Source organism: Agelaius phoeniceus, chromosome 19 (genome assembly GCF_051311805.1).
Source record: "Agelaius phoeniceus isolate bAgePho1 chromosome 19, bAgePho1.hap1, whole genome shotgun sequence".
NCBI lineage: Eukaryota > Metazoa > Chordata > Aves > Passeriformes > Icteridae > Agelaius > Agelaius phoeniceus.
Genome location: NC_135283.1, coordinates 5,701,841 through 5,723,947, shown reverse-complemented (window position 1 = coordinate 5,723,947; position 22,107 = coordinate 5,701,841). Strand labels below are relative to the sequence as shown.

At 58.0% G+C, this 22,107-nt stretch overlaps 1 protein-coding gene across 1 annotated transcript; it reads right to left on the bottom strand.

The window, feature by feature from the left end:
• Window positions 1-2,685: 2,685 nt before the first annotated feature.
• Window positions 2,686-17,710, bottom strand: GRIN2C (glutamate ionotropic receptor NMDA type subunit 2C). The gene is made up of 13 exons (XM_054645193.2): window positions 17,296-17,710; window positions 12,780-13,203; window positions 10,664-11,259; window positions 10,004-10,118; window positions 9,235-9,446; window positions 8,951-9,119; window positions 8,455-8,608; window positions 6,996-7,121; window positions 6,680-6,909; window positions 6,311-6,471; window positions 5,563-5,750; window positions 4,807-5,039; window positions 2,686-4,431 (listed from the first exon to the last, which is right to left on the bottom strand). The coding sequence occupies exons 2-13, from the start codon at window positions 13,185-13,187 to the stop codon at window positions 3,022-3,024; spliced, it is 4,002 nt and encodes a 1,333-aa protein (XP_054501168.2). The 5' UTR covers window positions 13,188-13,203; window positions 17,296-17,710; the 3' UTR covers window positions 2,686-3,021.
• Window positions 17,711-22,107: the final 4,397 nt, after the last annotated feature.

Genomic DNA, 22,107 nt, shown 5'->3' with positions numbered 1-22,107 from the left:
GCTGCAGGGTCACAGCTGGGGATGGTTTTGTGCCATGGCTTTGCCTTGGCAGGAGGCAGGAACCAGGAGGTGGCTGCACCTGCTGCTCCCTCAGGCATCCTTGGGCATAGGCCTGGCAGCTGTCCCCAGCACCTTTTTGGCCCCATATGTGTCCTGGTTTGTGATTTAACCAGTTCCCTCTGCCCTAACCTGAGTCACCATCTCCCCCCAGCAGCAGCAGTATGTCCTTGCTATTGGAACCCCTTCCCAGTGGCTGACCTGTGCTGGCCTGCTTTGTTCCCCTTCTCCTCATCAGGATGGGTCTTACGATGCTGAGCAATGGGGCAGTGAAAATAGGATGTGCTATGGAGATGTCAGAGCTGGCAGAGGTGGGGGGTGGGTTTGGGAGGACAGTGCCTGCTCCCCTCAACGGGGCTGAGCCCCAGATGTGGGTACCCAGCAGTGATCCAGCGTTATTTCTCTCTGCATAGCAGCCCACAGCCTCCCAGGGTACCCTGGGTGCCAGAGCAGGCTGAATTAAAAAGTGATTGATTAGACAATTTCACCAAAAAGAAATAATATTTCTCAACGTCTGTTAAACACTAAATTACCCAGCCCCTCTTTGGAAAGCCTAGCCAGAGGGTGCTTCCAGACTGCTGCTTCCCTGAAGGTTTGTCCCTGGTGTACCCACAAGCAGGGAAATTCTGCAGGAGAATTCGTCCTTCCTTGATCCTTGAAGGTCACAGATCTCACCTGCACTGGACTGGTCATGCCCCAAACACCTCCTTTCCCACCAGTCCCCAGCACCTGGCACAGAAATGGGAGAAAAACTCTGCTTTTCCATCCCAATTGGCATGTAAAGATGATTATGCAAATGCCACCATGGTGGCCAGGGACCAGGGCATTCACATGGGGCACCCAGAATAGCCCTGGCCGTACACCAGGTGCTGACACCCAACCCTGGGGCCACCTCTCCTGAGAGCACCCCCTGCACCCCTTTTGCCCTGTCCCTTGCTGTCCTCAGTCTTCTGCAGCAAAGCCCTTCCATAAAACATGAAGCAGCTCCATTTGGCCTCTGCTGAGTCACCAGGGACATCACTAATTAATTTAAAACGTGGGTTGGGGATTTTTGCTATTTTTTTTTTCTGCTCCCCTTTGCTGTCACAGCCCCAACCTCAGCTCAGGTTTGACTGCAGCTGTGTATGCTGTCTTCCTCAAGCCAGAGAGCCACAATTTGAGGGAAGGTTCCCAAGGCCACACTGAAGCTTTCTGGGGACCAGCCCGTCACGCCAGGGGGCATCTGGGGCACTCGGCTGGGAAAAGCTGCCCGGGTGAATGGGTGCCATCACCTGCGGCAGCCTGGATGAATACCCTCCTCTCCAACTGGATTTATTTACTTATGGCTTTTATTTATACATTGGCATCTCCCACCCTCGCCAGGAGGCTTGGAGGGGCTGCCAAAGCCATTAAGAGACAATTGCAATGATAAATAAGAAAAGGGAATTAAAGCACCGGCACCATTGTGTGATGGCAGCCAGGCTGGGGGATGGGGGGATTGGCTGGATTTAACCCCAGACAGATGGGTTGATGCATTGACGGACAGATGGATGGACAGACAGATATTACCAATGCTTTTGAGCCTGGACCACATGTGGCCAGGCCCTTCTGGACCTCCTCGGGGTTTTGCAGCCATCCCTGGGGCAGGGCTGGGTGTCCCAGAGCAGTCCCTGCCATCGTCCCCTCACTGTTACCAGCCCCAGCTACTTGGTGGCTGCCAGCAACCCCCAACAACTGTGTTTTAAGAGAAAGGGAAGAAGAAAAGAAAAGAAAAGAAAAGAAAAGAAAAGAAAAGAAAAGAAAAGAAAAGAAAAGAAAAGAAAAGAAAAGAAAAGAAAAGAAAAGAAAAGAAAAGGAGAAAGCAAAGATAAAAGAATAAAAGAAAAGCTCTGCTCTAGAGCAGCTTCCCAGGGAGACATTTATGGAGGAAGGTGATGCCAAAGCTGGAAAGAGGGGCTGAGGGTTGGCATCTCCCTGGGACAGCCTGCCAGCCAGTCAGGGCAGCTCCGTGTAGTCCGGGTGGTGCTACTCTGGGATGGGGCTGGAACGGCCCGGGGCTAGCTTTAGCCCGGGGCCCCGGAGCCTCAATTTCCATTTCCCAAAGACCCTCTCCCCTGCCTGAGGCTCCTGTGAGTCACGGCCGCCTCTGGTCGCGCTCCAGCCCGGCAGGGAAAGGGCTGTGTCAGACGTACATGAAGAGAAGAATTAAACCCGGCTCATCTATCACACCTGATTTATGGCTCCATCAGCCTGGGAAGGTGGGAGGAATTTTTCCCTTTCTCATTCCCCACAGCACACCTTCCCGGGGCTGCTGTGCCGAGCTGGAGATCCCGGCCAGGCTGCCGTTTGCAGCCGTGACAGCATCACTCACTGACCCGAGCCCAGGGCCATCAGTGCCCGGCGCACCAAAGCCTGAGCAGGGGGCTCCAGTGCTCGGCTCCAGCCTCTGCACAGGCTGATGGCTCCTAATTAAAACCTCGGAGCAGTTCCCATTTTTCTTTTCCATCTTTCCCTTCCCGGTGGGACGAGCCTGTGCCACGGCTCAGCAGTAACGGGACACGGACGGGGAGGGGGTGCACAGGACAACGAATATTCCTGGGAATCCATGATGCCAAGGGCAGCCCCGGAGGATGGAAGAAGGGTCCCCAGGCAGCTGAAAATGTCTTTTTTAATGACCTGGACATAGCGTTTCGAGTCCTTTAAATGAAACCAAAACGTGACGGCAAAACGGCGGCGATGCGTTTGGCGTCTCCGATGCCAGCCCCGCCTGTAGGGAGAACTCGACCCAGCATGTACCAGCCCTTGCCAGGCTCCTCTGACCCCCTCAAAGAGCGCACCGGGACCCGCCGAGCCGCTTGGAGCATCCCGCTGCCGGCGGTGCAAGACCCCGGGAGGCCGGAGCCCGGCCGGGAGCCGCTGGCTGGCCCGTGGGGACACCCGGGCAAAGGGCAGGCAGAGGGGTGCGGACACCCCCCTGTCCCCCCATCACACCTCCGACTCCAGGCTGGAGACCCGCCGCCAGGACCCGCCGGCGCAGGGACTCGCCACCCCGCGGGCCACCGGCGGGTCCCTCCTCTCCGCCCCCACCGCCCGCAGCAAGGCCAGCTCCCCGCGCCTCCCACAGTCTCTGCAGGCGCCGTCCCAGCGCCCGGAGCCCCGGTCACAGGGCTGCACCCCGGGGTGCTCCCGGGAGGGCGCGGACCCCCGCGAGAAGTGTCTGGCGTAGAGGGGCAGGTTGGCGTAGGAGTTCATGCAGGCGTGGGGAGCGCACACCGGCACGGTGAAGGCGGCCCGAGGGTTTTGCCGGCAAGCCTCCCGGTAGGACGGCAGCCTGGTCACGGGCGAGCGCGGTGGCAGCCGGCCAGCGGCCTGCGGGCAACGGGAGCCGCAGCCGTGGCCGGCCTCGGCTTCGGGGAAGAGGTCGGGCACGTCGGCGCGGGCGGCCGGGCGGGGGGCCCCGCAGCGCCGCAGCCCCGCCGGACGCCGCTTCTCGCCGCGCTCCCCGGGCGCCCTGGCCGAGCTCGCCCACCGGCTCAGCTTCTCCCGCTCCATCCCCGCCGCCTCCGGCCGCGCCGGCTCGCCCCTGGCTCTGCAAGTCCTGGTGACTTTCGGGAAGGCTCCGCGAGAGCAGGATGGAGGCAGGAAGGCGCTGCCCACCTCCCGCTTCTTCTCCGCTGCCGAGAGCAGCCGGGGCAGAGTCTCTGAGCCCCCGTGTGCCCCGTCCCTCTGGAGCAAGGGGTTGTTTTGCAGCCGGTCCCCCCGTCCCGACGGCCGCTTATGCTCCCTGTAGATGTCCGGTGGTGGGAGGTCCCTGGGGGATGTGGAGGGCGGGAGGGGAGCCCCGACATGGTTCCCCACCAGCATCTGCTCCCCATAATCCCCTCCTGGGGAAGTCTTCACCAGGAGGTGGGGGAAACCTGTGAGAGCTTCATCCCCTAAACAGCCACCCCGAAACTTCAGGGGGTGTAGCAGGTGGGGGTGCTCGTTTTCCCCTCTCCAGTTCTCCTCCCCGTGCAGACGGGAGTCTATGGGGATGGGCTGGGGCAGCGGCAGCCCCAGGGGAGCACCCTTGGGAGCGTAGGCTCTCCCCAGCCTCTCGGCGGGGTGCGGGCCGGAGGGCGGCCCCCGGTGTGCGCCGGTGCTGTTCTGCACCACGAGCTGGGGTGTCCTCAGGGAGAAGGTGGTCTGGAGGCGCTCGCTGTGGTTGCTCCAGTCCTCAATGGTGCGGGTGGCCTGCTCCAGTGAGCCGCCCACGCTGGCCGTCGTCACCATCTCTTTGGCCGCCTGCAGCATTTTCAGCACATTGGCCTGGGCTGAGCTGGCAGTGACATCGGGTGTGGGCGCCCGCCCGGGGCTCGACAGGGTCTGCACCCCATTGAAGCAGCTGTAGATGCCCTGTGGGGAGAAATGGGGACCCCCTATCATCAGCAAGGTCAGTGGAGTCCTGCTCCCCTGAGCCCACCCTGCTGAGTCTGAGGTAGCTTCAGAGCACTGACCCCCCCTCCCCAGGATCCCCAGAACTTGTCAACGTGGGTGACACTATCCTCTATCTCCCCTTTCCCCAGGGTTGCTGATAAGGGTGTGGGGTCATTCCCAGGACTGAGCCCTTTCCTCAGACCTGGCTTTTCTCACCAAGATCTCATATCAACAAGAACATCTCCACTCCTTCCCATTCAGGCCAAAGGACAATGCCCACCAGGCCATGTCCATCTTTGTGACACCGTGTGAAGACATTTGGGCCCCTCAAAAGCCCCTGTCAGCATCTCTCACCCTGCTGATGGCCAGGAGGAAGTCAAGCTTGTGGGACTTGGGGACGGAATGACGCAGCTTCCAGTAGACAAGGTGCTCCCAAGCGAAGACCAGCAGGCTCAGCCCCATGGCCACGAGCAGCATGTAGAAAACCCCAGCCATGTTGTCAATGTCCAGCTTGCTGCTCATCACCTCATTCTTCTCATTCTGGCAGATCCCTGACAGCCAAACCGTCTCCAGCTTCTGGGTATCACCTGGAACATGCATAACAGGCAGGGGTTGAAAATCCACCCCAGGGAATCATCTTCCCAAGCACATCCCTGACCCTTTCCACCCTACTGTGGGTGGAGGAAGATAAAGAGACCCCTAAGCCTTTGGAGCTGGAATCACTTAATGTTGCTGCTGCCATTGGCCTGGGTATCCCTCCAGTCACTTATCCTTCTCCAGGGTCTTCTCCTGACTCTGTTCCCCACCCATGTGCCAGCCAGCCACGTTTACTGTCCTCTTCCCAGGCTTCTCCTCACGACCCTCAAATGTTGTGCACAGCCATCATCAGGATTTTACAACCCCAGAGGGAATGACACTCACAAGATCCAGAGGATTTCATACCCCTGAAAGGAGCTGGTGAAGTCCCTCAGTGCCGTCCTGCCATGAGGATGTCAGCTGTGAAGGCTGCACAGGGTTTGAGGACCAAACCCTCTTCCCTGGGTTAATCTGCAGGGCAGGGGTGGGGCAGGATGGGGACAGGGCTGAGGAGGAGCTCGCTCAAACACCCACCATCTCCCAGGAACTGGAGCAGGGCCAGGTCAATGGCCCGCTTCCAGCGCGAGTCCTTCTGCAGGGCGATGCCGTAGCCCGTGGTGGCAAACACCTTCCCACTGCCGATGGTCACCAGCTTGCAGCCCTCATCCTTGCCTGCCATGTAGTTGAGCACCGCCGCGTCGTAGATGAAGGCATCCAGCTTCCTGCCCACCAACAGGAGGAAGGGTGAGGAGGGGTCTGAAAGCCTGTTAGTGGGGGAGGGCTGTGCCTATTTGGGGAGCTCTATCCCTTTCAGAAAGCTGTAGCCCATCTGGAGGGGGTTCTATGTTCTCTTGGGGTCCCTGGCCCATCCTGGAGTGCTGTAACCACACTTGGAGGGGAAGTACCCAATCCTGGGGGGAGCTGTACCACCTGGGAGAGCCATGCCCCCTCTGGGGTGAGCTGCATCCCTTTTGAGGGGAGCTGTATGAAGCTGTACTCCATCTGCAGCAGGTTGTGCCGTGTTTGGGGCTCCTGTACTTCATCCAGGGAAGATGCACAGAGTCATACCCTGTCTGGGAGAGCTGTACCCAGCCTGGGGGGCTCACAACTAACTTCAGGGGGGTTGTACCCCAGTTGAGAAATCCCTTCTCCATCTGGGAAGTCCTGTACCCTATTCCAGGGAGCCATAGTTATTTGCGGGTGCTATATATGGGGGTCATTTGGGGGAGCTCTGAGAGCCATACCCCATCTGGGGGCCATGTCCCATCTCAGGGAGCCATACCCCATTTTGAGGCTGGTGAGGGCATCCTCCACAGAGCGCTGGTTGTACTTCACCATGTGGGTGTGCATGTCAGGGTAGTTGCTGCGAATGTTCCTCTCGGTGCTGCCGTTGGGGACAGTGCCAAAGCGGAAGGGTGGGTACTGCTCCTGTGGCCTCTGGAACTGCAATGGGGAGCCCCAGGGGGTGGCATCACACAGTGCCCATATCTTTCCATGTCCCCAGCATGTCCCCTCCCCACAGCCAGCCCCCTACTCATCCACTCACGCCCAGCCAGCTGGCAGTGATGTGTAGCTCCACACACATCACTGCCAGTAACTTCAAAAAAGGGGTTTTTTAGGGATTTTTTAGGGTTCCCACTCCAGTGATCACCTTCCTGTCACTCAGCCCTGACACAGTGTCAATGTACTGCTCCTGGATCATGAAGGCAGCCAGGTTGGCCGTGTAGCTGGCAAGGAAGATGACAGCGAAGAAGGCCCAGATAAGCACCATGATCTTGCTGGTGGTGCCCTTGGGGTTCTCGATGGGGACTGAGTTGTTGAAGACCAGAGCCCACAGCAACCACACAGACTTGCCAATGGTGAAGGAGGGACCTCCTGGCCCTGCAGAGATAGGGAACAGAGGGGAAGATTTGTCAGCCCAGCCAGGGACGTGTCCCCCTCTCCCAGCTCCCACCTTCCCAACTCACTTTTGCCACTGGTGAGGTTCTGGTTGTAGCCAACGGGGCTGAAATACTCAAACACGAAGACAGTGATGGCCACCACAGTGAGGCACATGACAAACATCATGACCCACACGGCTGGGCTATAAGGCTCTGCAAAGCAAGTAGAACTTTGTGAGCCTCCAAGGACATCCCCTGCTCCTCTGAGGACTGCCAGGAGCCCTCCTGGATGGATGGGGCTCATCCTGAATATTGCCCCTTCTTGGAGAGGAGTTGGAGGTTGGCAGCACCATGACCAAGCAGCTCCACAGGGAATCAGGAGAGAAGGGGATTGCTACAGAGCTTAGGGGACGCAGCCATTCTTCCCTGCCTAGACCAAATCAGGTTCTCGCTAACAGGGAGATCTTTACAAAATGCTACCATCTCCAGGGTCACTGCAAGAGGGTTTCCCATGGGATTACAGGTTGTCCCTCTGATGGTTCTGGCCACAGGACTGTGCCTGCATCAGGCACAGAACCAGCCCCCAAGCCCTGCTCAGCCCTGGGGAGGGCCCCCCGTGACTGGGGACAGGCAATGAGCCCCTGCCTTCCCAAGATGATCTGGGATGGAGCAGCAGGAGCACAGGATGGAGCAGCAGGAGCACTGGGGATGCATCCGAGCTGTCAACATGCAGCCACTAAGGTCCATTTATCAGCACGTCCTTCGCTGTCAGGGAGGAGAGGCCTCCCCTGATGGGGATGTGGCTCACTAGCGCAGAGGCAGGAGACACAGGGACATGGGGACAGCAGACCCCAGCTCTGCCAAACCAGGGCAGGATGCTCCATCTGTCCCTGGGGCTGGTGAAGGTGACCCTGCTTCCATGGGAGTCTGGGCTTCGTGGTGTGGGGGGGACAGGATGAGGAGGATGTGCCCAGGCTGATGGTCCCAGCTGCCATGGCATCCCCAGCACCCTCCTGCACCCTCCACACACAAGAGCCCAGCGCCAGCTGAGCTGGGACATTGATGCTGTGCCCTTGCCAAGTGCAGAGAGCCCTGCCTGAGCTGAATTTCCTGATGACATTGGCCCATCCTCCCCTTCCTAGGCTGCAGCTTTGCTGGTGTAAAACTCATTAAATAAAACTTGTAGCACTGGTGGTTTCCTACACTTGGCTTAACCACTGGCTCTGGTGATGGTGGCAGAGATGGGTGCCCAAAGCAGAGCTCCAAGCTGGCAAATCCTCCCATGTCCCCATCCTCCCTCCTCCACACAAAAAATGAAGAGGAGAAAACCACTGAGCCCAGCCTTAGTCTCCAGCCTCCATCTCCATAATAAAAGGATTATTCAGGCAGGGAAGAAAGAAGCCCCAAAGCCAACAGCACAATCTCCTTCCCTTATGACTTAGTCTTTTTTTCCTTGAAAGTTGTTAAAATTGAACAATATTTCCAATTTGCATTTGTAGGAAGCATGGGATGAATCTGCAGAAAGACAGGGGGACACAGGGCTCACCCAGGAAAGCGGAGGGGGACACGGTGCCGTTGCTCCGGGCCACCATGACGCTGATGCCCGTCTCCACAAAGGGCACGGAGAAATCCACAATCTCAGACCGCTCCTCATTGATGGTGAGGGAGCCAATGGCCATGTCTGCACGCTTGTAGTACACCTGGAAAAGGGGCAGGTGAGCTTGGGATGGGCAGAGGGACAAGCAGAGGGACCCAGACCACTTTCCCCAGGCATTTCCTCATCTCCAGCATTTCCAGCCTTAATTTCTGCCTTTTTTAAAAAACAATATTATCTTCCTAAGTGATCAGGGGCACAGACACAACCTGCTGTGCAGTTGTTAAGTGTTCATCTAATGACTCCTCCAGGGAGGAGCTCATGCCAAGTTGTCCCCTGCCCACAGTCCCACCACAAATCCCATCTTCACCAGGAAAGCCCCAGGTCAGGAGTGAGTGGTGCCCTCCAGGGAGCATCGAAGCGGGGTCTGAGTCATGCCCATCCCTACCTCACCAATCATTCCGTTCCAGACCCCACGGACGATCTTGCCGTGTTTGCCATTGGTCACCAGGTAGAGGTCATAGGAGAACTTCACTGCCTTGGCCAGCTTCTTCAGGATGTCGATGCAGAAACCTTTGCAGCACAGCTTGGTGTAGGGATCCACTAGGCCATCACCACTGGAAACACACCAGGAAAGATGGGTTGGACCAAACAGAAATGCTCTGAGCACCCTGGACACCATGTGCCAAGGGAGTGGTGGCCAGACTTGCCGAGCTCCATGTCCCTGCCCACCTCTGGGAGGAGTTGGTCTGCTTGCGGCAGGGCACGGTGTTGCGCACGCAGACCCCCGTGCTGGGGTCCGTGTTCTCCACAATGACGAAGGGTCTCTCCTCCAGGGTGGCCACTGTCAGGTGGCGGTTGTCGACCACGGGCTGCATGAAGGAACCGTAGCGGGGCCACACCGGGTACTTCATGTGGATGATGCCTTTCTCCCACTTGCCCACCTGCCCCCAGGGGAAAGCACATGGTCACCCCAGTGAGGGGCTCTGGGGGTCATGCATGATCCCATATCCATCCTCCCACCTTTGGGGCTTATTCCTTGTGAGCCCCATCTCAGCATCCCTTTCCCCACACACCCGTGGACCACGGAGTGAGGTGTTTCCTCCTGAGCCCCGAGCTTCACACTTGGGTGAGTGCAGACCTGGCCAAACTTTACCCAAAATACTTTCAAACTACAAAAAAGCGCTCCATGCATTTTGTTTCAGATCTAGGTGTTTGGCTGCTGTTCTCCAGAAGTGGGCATCTGCATTTCTGACTTTTTTTTAACTTATCAGCCAAATTGCAAGGAAAAACTGTCAACTCCTGCCAGAGCTTTGGTGCTCCTCATTGCTGCAAACCCCCACCATGGCACCATGGGTACTTTTGGGACCAGCCATGGTACTTTTGGGTTTTGCATGGTACATCCCACCGCAGGGTGGGACCCCAGCCTGTGCATGGCTCCAGGTTCACCCTGCCCAGCCACCCCGCAGTGTGTCCATTTCAGGGGGCCTGGGGGTCCTACCATCTCCCAGAGCCGGTGCTGGTTGAGCGTGATCACCACCATGGTGGGCTTGACCAGATAGCCACCTTCATTGAAGGAGAAATCCCTGTGCTCCCATGTCACATTGAGAAGGTGCCTGGTGGGACACAGAGCCTGTAAGCCCTTGGCTGTGCAGCCCTGCACTGTGCAGCCCTCCTCTTCCTCTTCCTCCTCCTCCTCCTCCTCCTCCTCCACCTTCACCCAGGCTGCCACAGGTCCCATGGAGACATGTGGGGCTGAGAGCTGGGGACCAGCTTTAACACCCATGCAAGGGGCAGAGGGAAGATGGAGAAAGCTCTTCTAGCAAGGAGGCAGCAAGGATGATGGCCCACCGCAGGGCTGAGGATGCACAGACTGCCAAAGCAGCCCTGAGGTGCCATAGAGCTGTGATAGCCCCGCTGAGACCCCCAGGGGTCCTGAGTCACCAAGAAACATGGGAAAAGGCAAGGGAGATGCTGGGACATCTCTGGGGAGATGCTCCAGGAGAATTGCAGCCAAGAGGCGTGGACTACCAGCTGTAGCCCTCAGTGAGCATCATCCTTGCTGCTCGCCAGCTCCATCCCCCTCCTCCCCTGCCCTCTCCCTCACCTTTTTGCCACTCTTCCCATTTCACACCCACCCCAGGGGGTCCCCAGTGCTCACCGGTAGAAGCTTGTGTTGGTGGCCATGGCCCTGGTGGGGGCCCAGCAGTCCCACCCCACCTCTGGGAGGTAGCCATGGGCACGGAAGAAGCTGGCAGCCCCCATGGCAATGATGGCCACACCGTCCCGCACCTTCTGCCGCAGGCTCAGCTTCCAGCTCTCCGTCACCACGCTGATGAGGCCCACCGGGAAGGAGGAGGGTGGCATCTCCATGTTGCCCACTGTCATGCTGGGCACGATCCAGATGTATCCTGGCCCCACAAGCCCGGCTTGTTCTGCCATGGAGAAGAGATACTCGGCCTCCTCTCGGGAGCAGTAAACAATGAGGACCTGGGCATCAATCTGGCGCAAGAGCCGCTGCGTCCTGGAGCTGCTCTGCTCCTGGCTCATCTCGAAGGTGAGCACCTCTTGCAACTCCCAGCCAAAGTAGCTGGCATCCGTGAAGGAGCGGATGACGTCCAGGAAGATGTTGTAGCCTGGGTAGAGGCTGGTGATGACAGCAAAGGAGCCCCAGTCGTATTCCTCCAGGACCTTGAAGATCACCTGGATTTGCTGCTCGATGGAGACACCCAACTGCAGGAAAGCTGATCCAGGCTCCTGAGGGAGGAGAGGGATCAGGGGCTGCTCTGGCATCACGATCCAGGTGTCATGCACCCATGCAACCCTCCCATACATTTGCCATCATGAAAAGTTCAAGATTGCCATGAACTGGTGTGGTCCATGGGCTGGAGATACCCAAAATCACACTAATGCTCCTCCAAAGAACTTCACCCCATGAAAAGGGTCAACTCCTGCAGCCTCACTTCCATTTCTTAGCATATTGACCAAAAATGTCTCCATCCTCCAAAGGAGATCATCAGTTTCTCCTTAAACCAGGAGAAGGAGGTGGGCAAGACTTCTGCCAGGACCAAAAATCCCATCCCTGCTCATCACTACCTGCAGTCAGAGCCTGTGTGGCTCCTTCCCTCCCGCTCCACCTCCCTGGCCATCTGGCCTCTCATTAGCAAACCTTAATTGGTCTGATTCTGTCTTAAATGATTCAGCAAATGGCAGTTGCCGAAGGTCACGTGCAGGCAGCAGGTTTTGCCACCCAGACCCTCCCCACCTCCAGAGAAGTAGTCTGGGGTGGGCCTCAGAGAATCCCAGACAGGGAGGAGGTGGAGATCCCTCCACTGACCCCGAAATACACAGCCCCTGGAGAAAGCTGCAGAAAATCGGCCAGACAGCAAAGCCATGGATATTTTTCCATTGCTCTGGGCTCCATCTGGGAACCCTCTACACCCATCTGAATCCACTGCACCAACCAGAGCCCACCACACCCACTGCCACCCACCTACAATGCGCTCAAGGTGCTCCATGAGCACCAGTGAGTACAGACAGGGCTGTGGGAGTGCAGTCCAGGGAGATTGGACCCCAAGCCACTATGCAAGAAAAGCACAAAATCTGTTCCCTGAAAAAGGGCAGGATCTCCAGCCACAGGAAAGAGCAAGCACTGAAAGCTCTCCAGCACCCAGGCCGGGCAGGCTGAGGAGATAGCCCAAATCTCCATGCCCAGGAGCCTCCAGCCTGGCTCCAGCTCTCCCTGCCACCAGCAGTTCCCAGCAGGCAGGTGATAGTAACTGACAGTGTCTGATGCCAGTGAGGAGCAGAGAAGACAGAAATCCTGTGTCAGTCACAGTGCACCTGAGATCACCGCCACAGCTGAGCAAGGCTTCTTCATGCTGCCCATGCAGCCATTCCAGGGCTGGATCCAGCCTCAGCAGGGCAGGAGGAAGATAAGGTTGTGATAACTCTGCCACTGCCCCCATAGCTGCAGTGCAACCAACCCAGCATCCCGTGGTGGGCACAGGAAGCAGCCCACCAGGGAAGGTCCTTCCACTGGGTATTGAGGTCCTCTCGCACACCCCATTAACAGGGCCCCTCCTTGAAGTCCCCACTATGTCCCACCACCCCAGTAAGCCACACTGCCACAGCCACTGATCCACCATTCCTGCCCCTGATCCCAAAGGCTGCAGTCCAGCAGTTCCCTTGCCCTCCAGCATTCCACATCCCTTACCTACACCACTCTAACAGTTCCTCATTTCTCTCATCCCCCCTGGAAATAGTGAGAACCTCACCTTTGGGGTCAGGACCACTGCAGACCCTCCACTGATGCTGATGATGGGGACCTGGGTCTGGGATGAGATGAAGTCAAGGATCTGGGCCACGGCCTCCGTGCCCACGTTGTCTTCAAAGACAATGCCGTGGATCTTGTGGCCAGCAAGGATGTCGCAAATCTGGGTGAGGAGGGTGCTGGGATTGGTGTTGTTGACGACAACAGTGATGGGGCGGATCTCCAGGGGCATGTCCAGGAAGCTCTGGGGGCTCAGGCGGGAGCGGATGTGCAGGGGGTAGGATGTGCCCCCAAACACCACGGCCACGTTGACCACAGGCTCCTCGGGGCCCGGCAGCAGGATGTCCGTGAAGGCAGCCGAGCAGCCCAGCACCATCGACAGTAGCAGAGCGTGCGCCAGCGCTCTGCCCATGTCCACCAGCGTGTCCCTGCCAGCACAGGACACAGCCCCTCGCATCCAGCTGCACACCAGCACCCCCAACCCCACTCACCCCGCCCTCCCCACTGCCCTGGGGCATCACCACTGAGGGTTGACCCCAGGGAATGTGGGGACCCTCATCCTTTGGACACTGGATGTGGTGAAGAAATGACCACGGGTTTGTACTCACCACCCACTGTACACCTCAGTGCTGTGTCACTTGTCTCCAGTCTTATCAACCACTAACCCTTCACAGCCAGTCCCTGCTTCCCACCACCACCCTGTCCTCATCTCACCATCACCATCTCCCTCCCACTGCCCTCCCACCCTATCCAAAAGCCACCACTGCCACACTGGTCCATATCATCCCTTCAGCCAGGGACAGAGACATCTGCAAGAGATGCCAGGAGGGGCTGGGAGCTCTTTGGTGCCTCTCTCTGCAGCAGACAGCCACCTTCAATATTCAAAGGCTTTGCCCTTGATGGATGGTTCAGCTCTGCACCCTGCTTGTTGAGATTTTGCAAATCACAGTCACTGAAGTAGCTGGTTCCCTGCCTGTCCCGCTGACTGTCTCCTGCCCATCACCCTACTTCAGCCCCTTCTCTGCCACAAAATCCCAACCAATGCACCTATCTGGCTCCATATCTCCAAGTTTTCCCTCCAAGTATTCCACAGCATCCTTCCGCTTTCCTTCTTTTCTTTGCCCCCAGTGTGTGTCCCCTGCTGGCAGTGCCCACCCCGATGGGACAGCTTCACACTGTGTCTGTGCTGGCTACAGCCCAAATCCAGGCTCTCAGGGGTTGTTTGGGCACACGGTCCCTGCCAGGTCCCCAGTTCCCCACTGCCAGTGGGTGCTCACGCCGCAGCAGTTTGAGGTGACAGTCCCCTGAAGTGGGACACATGCCTGCCCACAGTGATGCACCCCTGTGCTGGAGTTCACCTCTCAGAGACCACCAGCAAAACCAACCTGTGGCCAGGGGTATCCAAGCCCCTCTGGGCCCTATTTCCCCCAGGGCAGTCACCCTTGTGCCAAGTGGGGCAGCAGGGAGGGGACAAGTAGCCCTCCCCAGTGGCACCAGCCAGGCACCAGTGTTGCTTCATGCAGCAAGGTGCCAGCTGGTGCTAAGAAACGTCACTTGCAATTAAAAGCTGCTGTTGCTTAATGTGTCTCCAGCACAGCCAGATGCTCCTCTCACTGAGTCCCGGCTGGTTTTGGGGTTGGGGCTGCCCCGGTGACCTGCACCCCAACACTCCTCCATGCTGCAGTGACGGAGACCCCTTCAGCACACTGCAAAAGCATTGCCAGCACATTGGACTGAAAATGCAGGATATAAACCCAACAGCTGCTGGGCTGGGCACCCTGCAAGAGCTGCTCAGTGCAGATTTGAGCACTGGGGCCGTTCCCACTAGGGAACACAAACCACACATTTCCCTCCTGTACCCCATGGCTACCAGGAAGTCTTGGGCACCTGTCTGGGCACTGATGCTCACCAGGCAGCATCTCTCTCAACCAGCTGCATTGCATGAGGGAATAATCCACCCCCAGCACCCACCACCACCCAGGGGTTTCACTCTACCTAACTGCATCTCCCTCCCCACTCCACATCACAGCTGGTGGAGCTGCAGGAGCCACAACGCCACAGCGATGGCCGCAGCCGGGGCCCCTTGGCCAGAGAGGGCAGCAGGTGAGTCATGCCATGCTGGCAGCGTCCCATGCTCCGGCACGGCCAGCTCAGTGGCAGGGCAGCCTGCACTGCCTGCTCCTCACTGCGAATTCCCAAGTATTTTTAGTCCTGTGATAAATAATTCATTGGGAATCCGGCATCAGCTACCCAAGCAGAGAGGAAGGGGAGCAACACGCCACCCAAAACAAACAGAACCGCCCTGCCAGCAGCACTGCCCGTCTGAGCCCTCCTCAAGGACATTTAAATATACTCTGAGCTCTTGTGGTGATTGATTGGGTTTGCTTGTGCCAGCCCTGGCACCTTAGCTACTCCAGGACCTTATCCTCCTCTTCCTCAACTCAGTCTTGCCTAAGGTCGGGAGCCTCTTCCAGTACCGAGTAATCCAGGCACAGACCAGTGGTTGTCCCTTGTGATGCCAAGCTCTGCCACCCCCTGCTCCTGGCTGTGACTGGGGACTGGGCTCAGCAATCTGGTTTCCCATGGACCAAGCCGCAGGTGGAAAATGTCCCCATCCTTCACAGCTGAAATGCAATGGCAGCAGCAGAGGAGAGGTGGGCATGGGCTCATCCCATCGTTCAGCCAGTGCTGAGAGAACCAGGGCAATGAATTTCCATCCTTCCCAGGAGCCTGGTGCCTCCATGCAGAGTCAGGCTGGCTCACCACAGCCTTTGGTGGACATGGAAGAGGATGGAGGGGTTTAAGGCCAGAGAGCCTGTGGCTGGCAAGGGCTGCATGTGCAGGCTGGAGATGGGGCTGCTCCAAAATGGCCGAATTTGGGAGGCAAAGGGCAGCCAGCTCCTCCAGCCCAGCTAACACCATGCGTTTCCAGCCCACTGTTTCTCCTACTGAGCTAGAGGGGTACAGGAGAATTTTGGGGCTTTTTGGGGGGAGGTGACAGATTGCAGGAAAGTGGTGGAGGCTGAGGAGAAACTGAGCCCATTCCGGAGCTACTGCCGGAGCTGGGGCTGCTCTTGGGCTCAGCACAATGCAGCAAAGCCCCTGCCAACTTCAAAGAAAATCCACATTTTCCAACCCCTTGTAGGAAACAGTGCAGAATTGGTCCCTTGGGAAAAGACTTTCCCAAAAGGGAGATTTTCCAGACAGGTGAAGGGCCAGTGGCCAGTCAGTGTCAGGAGGAAGGTAGCCATGGCCAGGAGCCTGGGCAAGGCAATGCCACCTCCTGGCAGCCTCCCCAAGGACCAGAGGACACCACAAAGCTCCTTGGTGTCTTTGGCACTTGTTTTTTTTTGCTTTGGGGTAGTTTTGAGCAGGTTAACCACCTTCCTAGGCACAACTTCCTCTGGTGCACCCAACTCACAGAAACCTTGTGCTAAAGGCACCAATAGAACCCTTACCTCTCACCAGGCCCTGAAATGCCATTTTAATGCAACAGGGAAAGTTTGCTCCTCATTTTAAACCGCCTTTTTTTGCCCTCACTCCTTTCCCTGCTCTGAGAAAGGGAGAGCTCATGCAGATATTTTGACCTCAGGAATGGGAAAAATAAAATTCCAAAATGCAAAATATCATCCAGGAAAGAGAAACCTTATGTCCCCAAAAAAAGCCTCCGAGCCTGAAATCAGAGGGAAAACGCAGCCTGCGCCAGGGGATGGGGAACTGCTGCTGATGGACGGAAAGGACAGAGCAAAGCCAAACCTGTCGGGAGCCCTGTGGGGAGGAGAGGGGGCACTGAGGAGGGCACCAGGATGTGCCATTGCTTGTCATTGCCCCGATGGGGACATCCCTGCGGAGCAAGGAGACCTCGATGAAGCCCCTCAGAAGGGGAGAAAGCAGTGAAACCTCCTCAAAGACAACTCGTCACCATCCCTGTGCCCATGCAGGGGGGATGACTCGGGACAGAGGCACTGGCAGCCCTCGGCAAGCACTGTCTCCTTTCAACCTTCATCTGTCGCCACCCGGCATCACCCTCCTCTTCCTCATCATCCTCCCCTTCCTCGCCCGCACCTCTGACAGCAACAGTTGCGGGCCGGGGGCTGCGGGCCGGGGCGATGGGCAGGGCCCCACACGCACGCACCGAAACGCAGCTTAAAAAGGTCGAATATGGATTAACCAAAAATAAACGCCAAGTGTCCTGCCTGCCGCTGGGTTACGCAAGGTGGCGGCGGGGGACACAGGGTTGGTGGCACCCAGGGAGGTCTCCTCAATTTTTCCTGCCACCCATTCCCCCCAAAACCCCCCAGAACAGCGCCCAGGATTAGGGCTCATTTCTGTCCCGTGCCCAGGATGGGGAGCAGAAGCTCTGGGGATGCAGGGGGATGCTGAGGTAGGGGAGGACGGACAGGGAAAACCCCCACCCCAGAAAAAACAGCCGCCTCATCCCGAAAAGTTGCTGGCGGCGGTGGCGGGGCGGCAGCGGAGCCCGTCGGGCCCCGGATGCCCCCAGCCCGCCCGGTACTTACGGGACCGCCGCTGCTCGGTGCCTACATGCCCCGCGGCTCCGGCGGGGCTTGTCCCACCGGGGGCTCGGCTCTTCCAAAGCTTCTCCTCCTGCGGGGCAGGCCCCCGGGGCAGGGTCGGCCCCCGCCGCGGCTGGCGGGGGGCTCCGGCGGCCGCCGTCGGTCCCGGCTCGTCCTTGGCGGCGGCGGCGGCGGCGGCGGCTCTGCAGCGGCGGCTGGAGGCAGGGACGGCAGCGGAGGAAGGAGGGAGCGGGAGCGGAGCGGGTGTGCACGGGGGGGGGCCCGGTGGCAGCAGGTGTCTCGGCGACCTCCGAGCCCCGGCAGCCATCTCCCCCCGCCCCGGGACCGGCGGGGCTGCCCGGGCGGGACGGCCGGGAGGAGCGCGGGGGAGGGATGCGGGGATGGAGGCTGGGGGGAGCCCGGGGGCGGTGGAAGGACAGGACGTGTGTCCTCCCGCCTCGCCGCAACTTCGGGGCTGGCCGCCAGCCCCGGTGGAAGGGGGGGAACGGGGGATAGGCAGCCCTCCCTCCAGAAACCGGCCCGCCTCTCCTGGCACCGCGGCCGGCCCCGGTGCCGGAGAGAGAAGGCGACAAGACCCCCTCTTTTCCTTCGCCCCTCTCCTCCGTCTCCAGGAGGGAAAACCCATGGTAAAATGGCACAGACTCCCTCTCTGGGCAGTGCCCGTCCCTAGCCCCGGTGAGGGCTGGAGGAATGCGGTTGGACTCATTCCCTCCCGCCAATATCTTCCATCCCTTTGCTGACTGAACTGGTGGACAGCGGCCAGCTGCCCACCGTGGTGCCCCCCGGCCGGTGCAGGACAGCCTCAGGGTCCCCATCGGTCACAGGGAGGGGGGTGACACTGAGCAAAGCCCCCGCAGGCAGCAGCATCCTCCAGCTGTCGCCAGTATTAAAGCATCAGCTGATCCCGCAGCACTGGTTTAGAGCAAGCCAGACTGGGGGACCTGGGATGGGGCGGGGGGGTAGAAAAGGGGAGAGATACAGTAAAGGAAGGGGGGAGACAGGCAGGGGCCCTGCTGGGGCTCCCTTGTCCTTGGGTGGTGCCCACTGTGCCCCAAAATGAGCCCATGGCTGCAGGCAGATGGACTACAGCTCTGGCAGGACCTGGCAGGAGTTGGAGCTCAACTCAGACCCCACTGTGGGGGGGCAGATTCTCCCAAACCTCCCCATGTCCCGGCTCAGAGCCACCAAAACCCTGGGCATCACCCCGAGAGCACAGAGCCAGGTGCCAGCAGTGCCTGTGCCCAGGCACTGCCCTTCTGCCTTCCCTGGGGACAGATACCTGGCTCAGGGACAGGGCCACCCAAATGGGTTGGTTGGGTGTTGGGCGTCTGCCACCCAGGCTGGCCTTGCAGCCACCTGCAGCAGCATCCTTGTGGCTGCTGGGCTTGGAGAGGCCCTTTCCAGAGAGGTTCCAACTTGCCTAAAAATCTTCTGTCTGTGCTTAGCCATGAGCTGCCTGATGCAGGACTTCCACACACCATCCCCAGCCCCCGAGACAGCCTGGCCACCTTCTGTCCAGGTGCTGTAGGTGCCTTTGGGGCACCTCAGGGGTGGAAAGGTACCAAAAAAAAAAAAAATGAAAAAGAAAAATGCATCTAGGGCTACATTTTAATCCCTGTAAAGCAGCACCCACTCTCTGCAGGAGAGCTCAGCCAAATCTCTCAGGTTGCTGCAGTGTGAGGGCTCAGGGCAATGGAGGATGCAGAATCGGTCCTGTCCTGGGTACCTGGTGGCCATGTCCTGCTCCTCCAGCCTCAGGCTGCCCACCTCTGCCTGATTCTGGCAGCACTGTCCACTCTCTTGCCCAAAGGCAGATTTAAGGGCTGGCAACAGGTCCTCAACACCTCAAATTCTCCTCCCAGGTCGAGAAAAGGGCCGATCTTGGGTTAAACATTGAAGGAGGCAGTGGCTGCATTTAACCTTTTCTGCTGCCTTCATGATCTGGAGTGACAGAGCCTGTGGGACAGCATTCCAGGGATCTGGGCCAGTGTTCCAGGGATCTGGTCCTTTGGGTCTGGCATAGAAGCACTGAGCTGTTCCCATGCCTTTATTACTCCTCCTGCAGCTCAGGGTCTTCATTTATCTCTCCCAAGACTGACTGCTCCATGGACTGGATCCCTCAGAGGGTCTTGGCTCACAAATATTTCCCAGCAGAGCTTCCAGGTGGACTGAGGGGAGCACAGCAACCCCACACCTGGGACAATACCCAGCTCCACCATCACATCCATGACTCCCCAGCATCCCCATCCCATGGGGATTCCCATCACAGCCCAATCCCCACACGTGAGACAGAGACAACCCCAAGTCTGGTCCACAACTGGGCATAGCTGGAAGGTGTCTGGAAGTGGGCACAAGCAGTGGAGGGCTTGGTGGTGGCACTCTCATGCCAGGCCCCCCAGCCACATCTCCTCTCCACTGGGTGCAGTGGCTTGCAGTGAGCAACTGCCCTGAGAGTCCAACTGCAGTTTTGCAGTTTTCCTGGCAAAGTCCTTCAATGTCTTAAAAAAGAAAACCCCAACATTTTATTTTGGGAGAAAGCAGTGAGTTCCCAAATCCAACCTGCTGCTGGGCCTGGGTCACCAGACATGATGCAGCTTGTGGGGACTGTTCTGCATCATCCAAATAATTCATTTGCGCATTTAAATACCTAAAGTCCTTTCTATATTAAAAAAAAGGAAACCAAAAAAAAGTGCCCTGATGGCTACAAAGGGCCAGGTTGAAACAGAAGCACCACTGGCACCCTGGGATGGAGCCCACAGTCTCAGGAAATGCAGCTGCACTTGTCCTCTTATTTCCCCAGCCCCTTAGTGCCACTCTGCCAGGGGATTCTGTGCCCTCATTGCCCAGCTTTCTGGGCTGGGTGGGGACAACACAGGCACCAAGTGCCTTTTCCCACCTTCACCCTCCTCCTTCCCACTGCTGTGGTTGTGGCCCAGTGTGTGACTCTCGGCATCCCAGCTGGTCCCTTCACCACGGCAGTCCCAGCAAAAGGGAGCTCAGCCAGCTTCTCCATCGCCTCGTTACCTTTCCCTGGCATCTCCTCTTGCAGGAGGCTCTGTAAGCAGGTTGATAAATGCAAGGCATGATGCTCTGACAGCTCCTGGTGTGCAGCCACCTCCTGCAGGGAAGAGCTCGCTGGCAGCCAGGCCAGGGGAGCAAGGAGAGTTTGGAAGGCTCATGTTGGGAATCTGATGTTTGCCCAGGTTTGCACTGGCCCATCTAGGCCAACACCAGTCAAAGAAGTGCCCTGGGCTCCATACAGACTCCTCAGAGCCCACTGCAGCCCCACTGGCATCTCGCACCCTAAACTTGAGTAAAGCCTTGCATCCTGCCCCAGCCCCCTCCATTCTGGTTCCCCCAGAACTCCAGCCTTGCAGAGCTCCTGGGAACCCCCACCTCCAGCATAAACCTGCACCCCAGACTCACTCAAAGCACCCACCCCAGCCAGGAGAGCAGCACACCAAGGCTTTGGTATCTCCAGCTCTGTGAGGCAAACCCCAGCATCAGCCTCCTGTTCCTGGGAGAGTCAGTGTAAGGTTTCTAATCCATGTGCATCCTAGACCAGTACTTGGGGAAGGAGAGGACCTGCATCTGTGCACTGCCAGCACAAAGCCAGTGCTGCCCCTGCAAATATAGGGGGGCATTTAGGTGACACAGCCCTCTTGGGCTGTCCCCACAAGCATCTGCACCCCACTAATGGCATCTGACATCAGAGCCCACAGGTCCCTCTGCCAGAGCTGAGTCTTGCAGGTGACACTTGTGACACATGGGATTTGGCCATGGACCTACACCCATTCCCTGCCCTGCACTCATCCTGGTCCTGCATCCATCTCAGTCCTTCCTGTTGGCTGCTAACTTCTCCTTCCCAAGAACTCTGGCCAAAACTTAAGGTCTGAGCCCAGGTGCTCCTATTCCTGTCCCTCTCCTGTTGGGTCTCACTTCAGATGTAAAACACAGGTGTAGATCATCTTTCCCCCACGCTGTGCCACCTTGAGCTGACACGGCCACCCCTCCTTCCCCATCTCCCCTGTCTGCTCCATCCCCCAGAGAATTCAGGGCTCCACTGCTTAAATAGTCACACAGAACTGGCTGATATCTTGGATCCCAGCAGCCATAAAAGCAATCAAGGCAGAGAGTGGAGCAAGGAGAAAGGTGGGACAGAAGGCACGGGGATGGTGCTATGCATGGTGTGTGCCTGGAACAGGTCTGGTGCAGCTCCAATCTGGCACAGCTCTGCTGCCACCATGTCCTACCCTCACAGTAATTAAGGGAGCAAAAATAAACATGGATGGTTTTATCCCTGCAGGGTTAATTCCTCCCCCTGGGGTGGCACATGCCTGCAGGGCTGCCCCAGATGTTGGGGATGAGGCAGACAAAGCTGTTGGAAATGGAAATTTCCCAGGAAGGAAGGAAATCAGTTTCTGGGGCATAACCAGCCATCACCCGCAAACAACTTTATCTGCCACTGTCGTATCCCTAAATAACTCCTGGAAACAGCTGCTTGGAGTTTGCATCTCCTACACCTCTGCTCCTCTCTTGACCTTGAGAAATGGGCTCATGCAGTCCCAATTTCCAAAGTCATTCATCCTAAGCAGAGGGAAAACATCTGGACTTGCAGCACCACTACGTGACCCTGAACAACCCTTCAACAACAAGCAAAGACTTTGGCAAGGCTGGATCTGTAAGACTGGGCAGGAAAACCATGAAGCCTGTGGAGGGTCTGGAGTCAAGGACGTGCTTGGGGTCCTCTGGTAGAAGGGATGATGTTGTCCCTTGAGTGAAGTGGCTTCCTGG

Coding starts and splice junctions, on each gene's coding strand:
- GRIN2C (XM_054645193.2), bottom strand. CDS start 13,187: ATGGGCAGAGCGCTGGCGCACGCTCTGCTACTGTCGATGGTGCTGGGC. Junction 6,472..6,679: donor CAGGGCTGAGTGACAGGAAG/GTGATCACTGGA, acceptor TCCCCATTGCAG/TTCCAGAGGCCACAGGAGCA. Junction 5,040..5,562: donor GCTCCAGTTCCTGGGAGATG/GTGGGTGTTTGA, acceptor TGCATGTTCCAG/GTGATACCCAGAAGCTGGAG.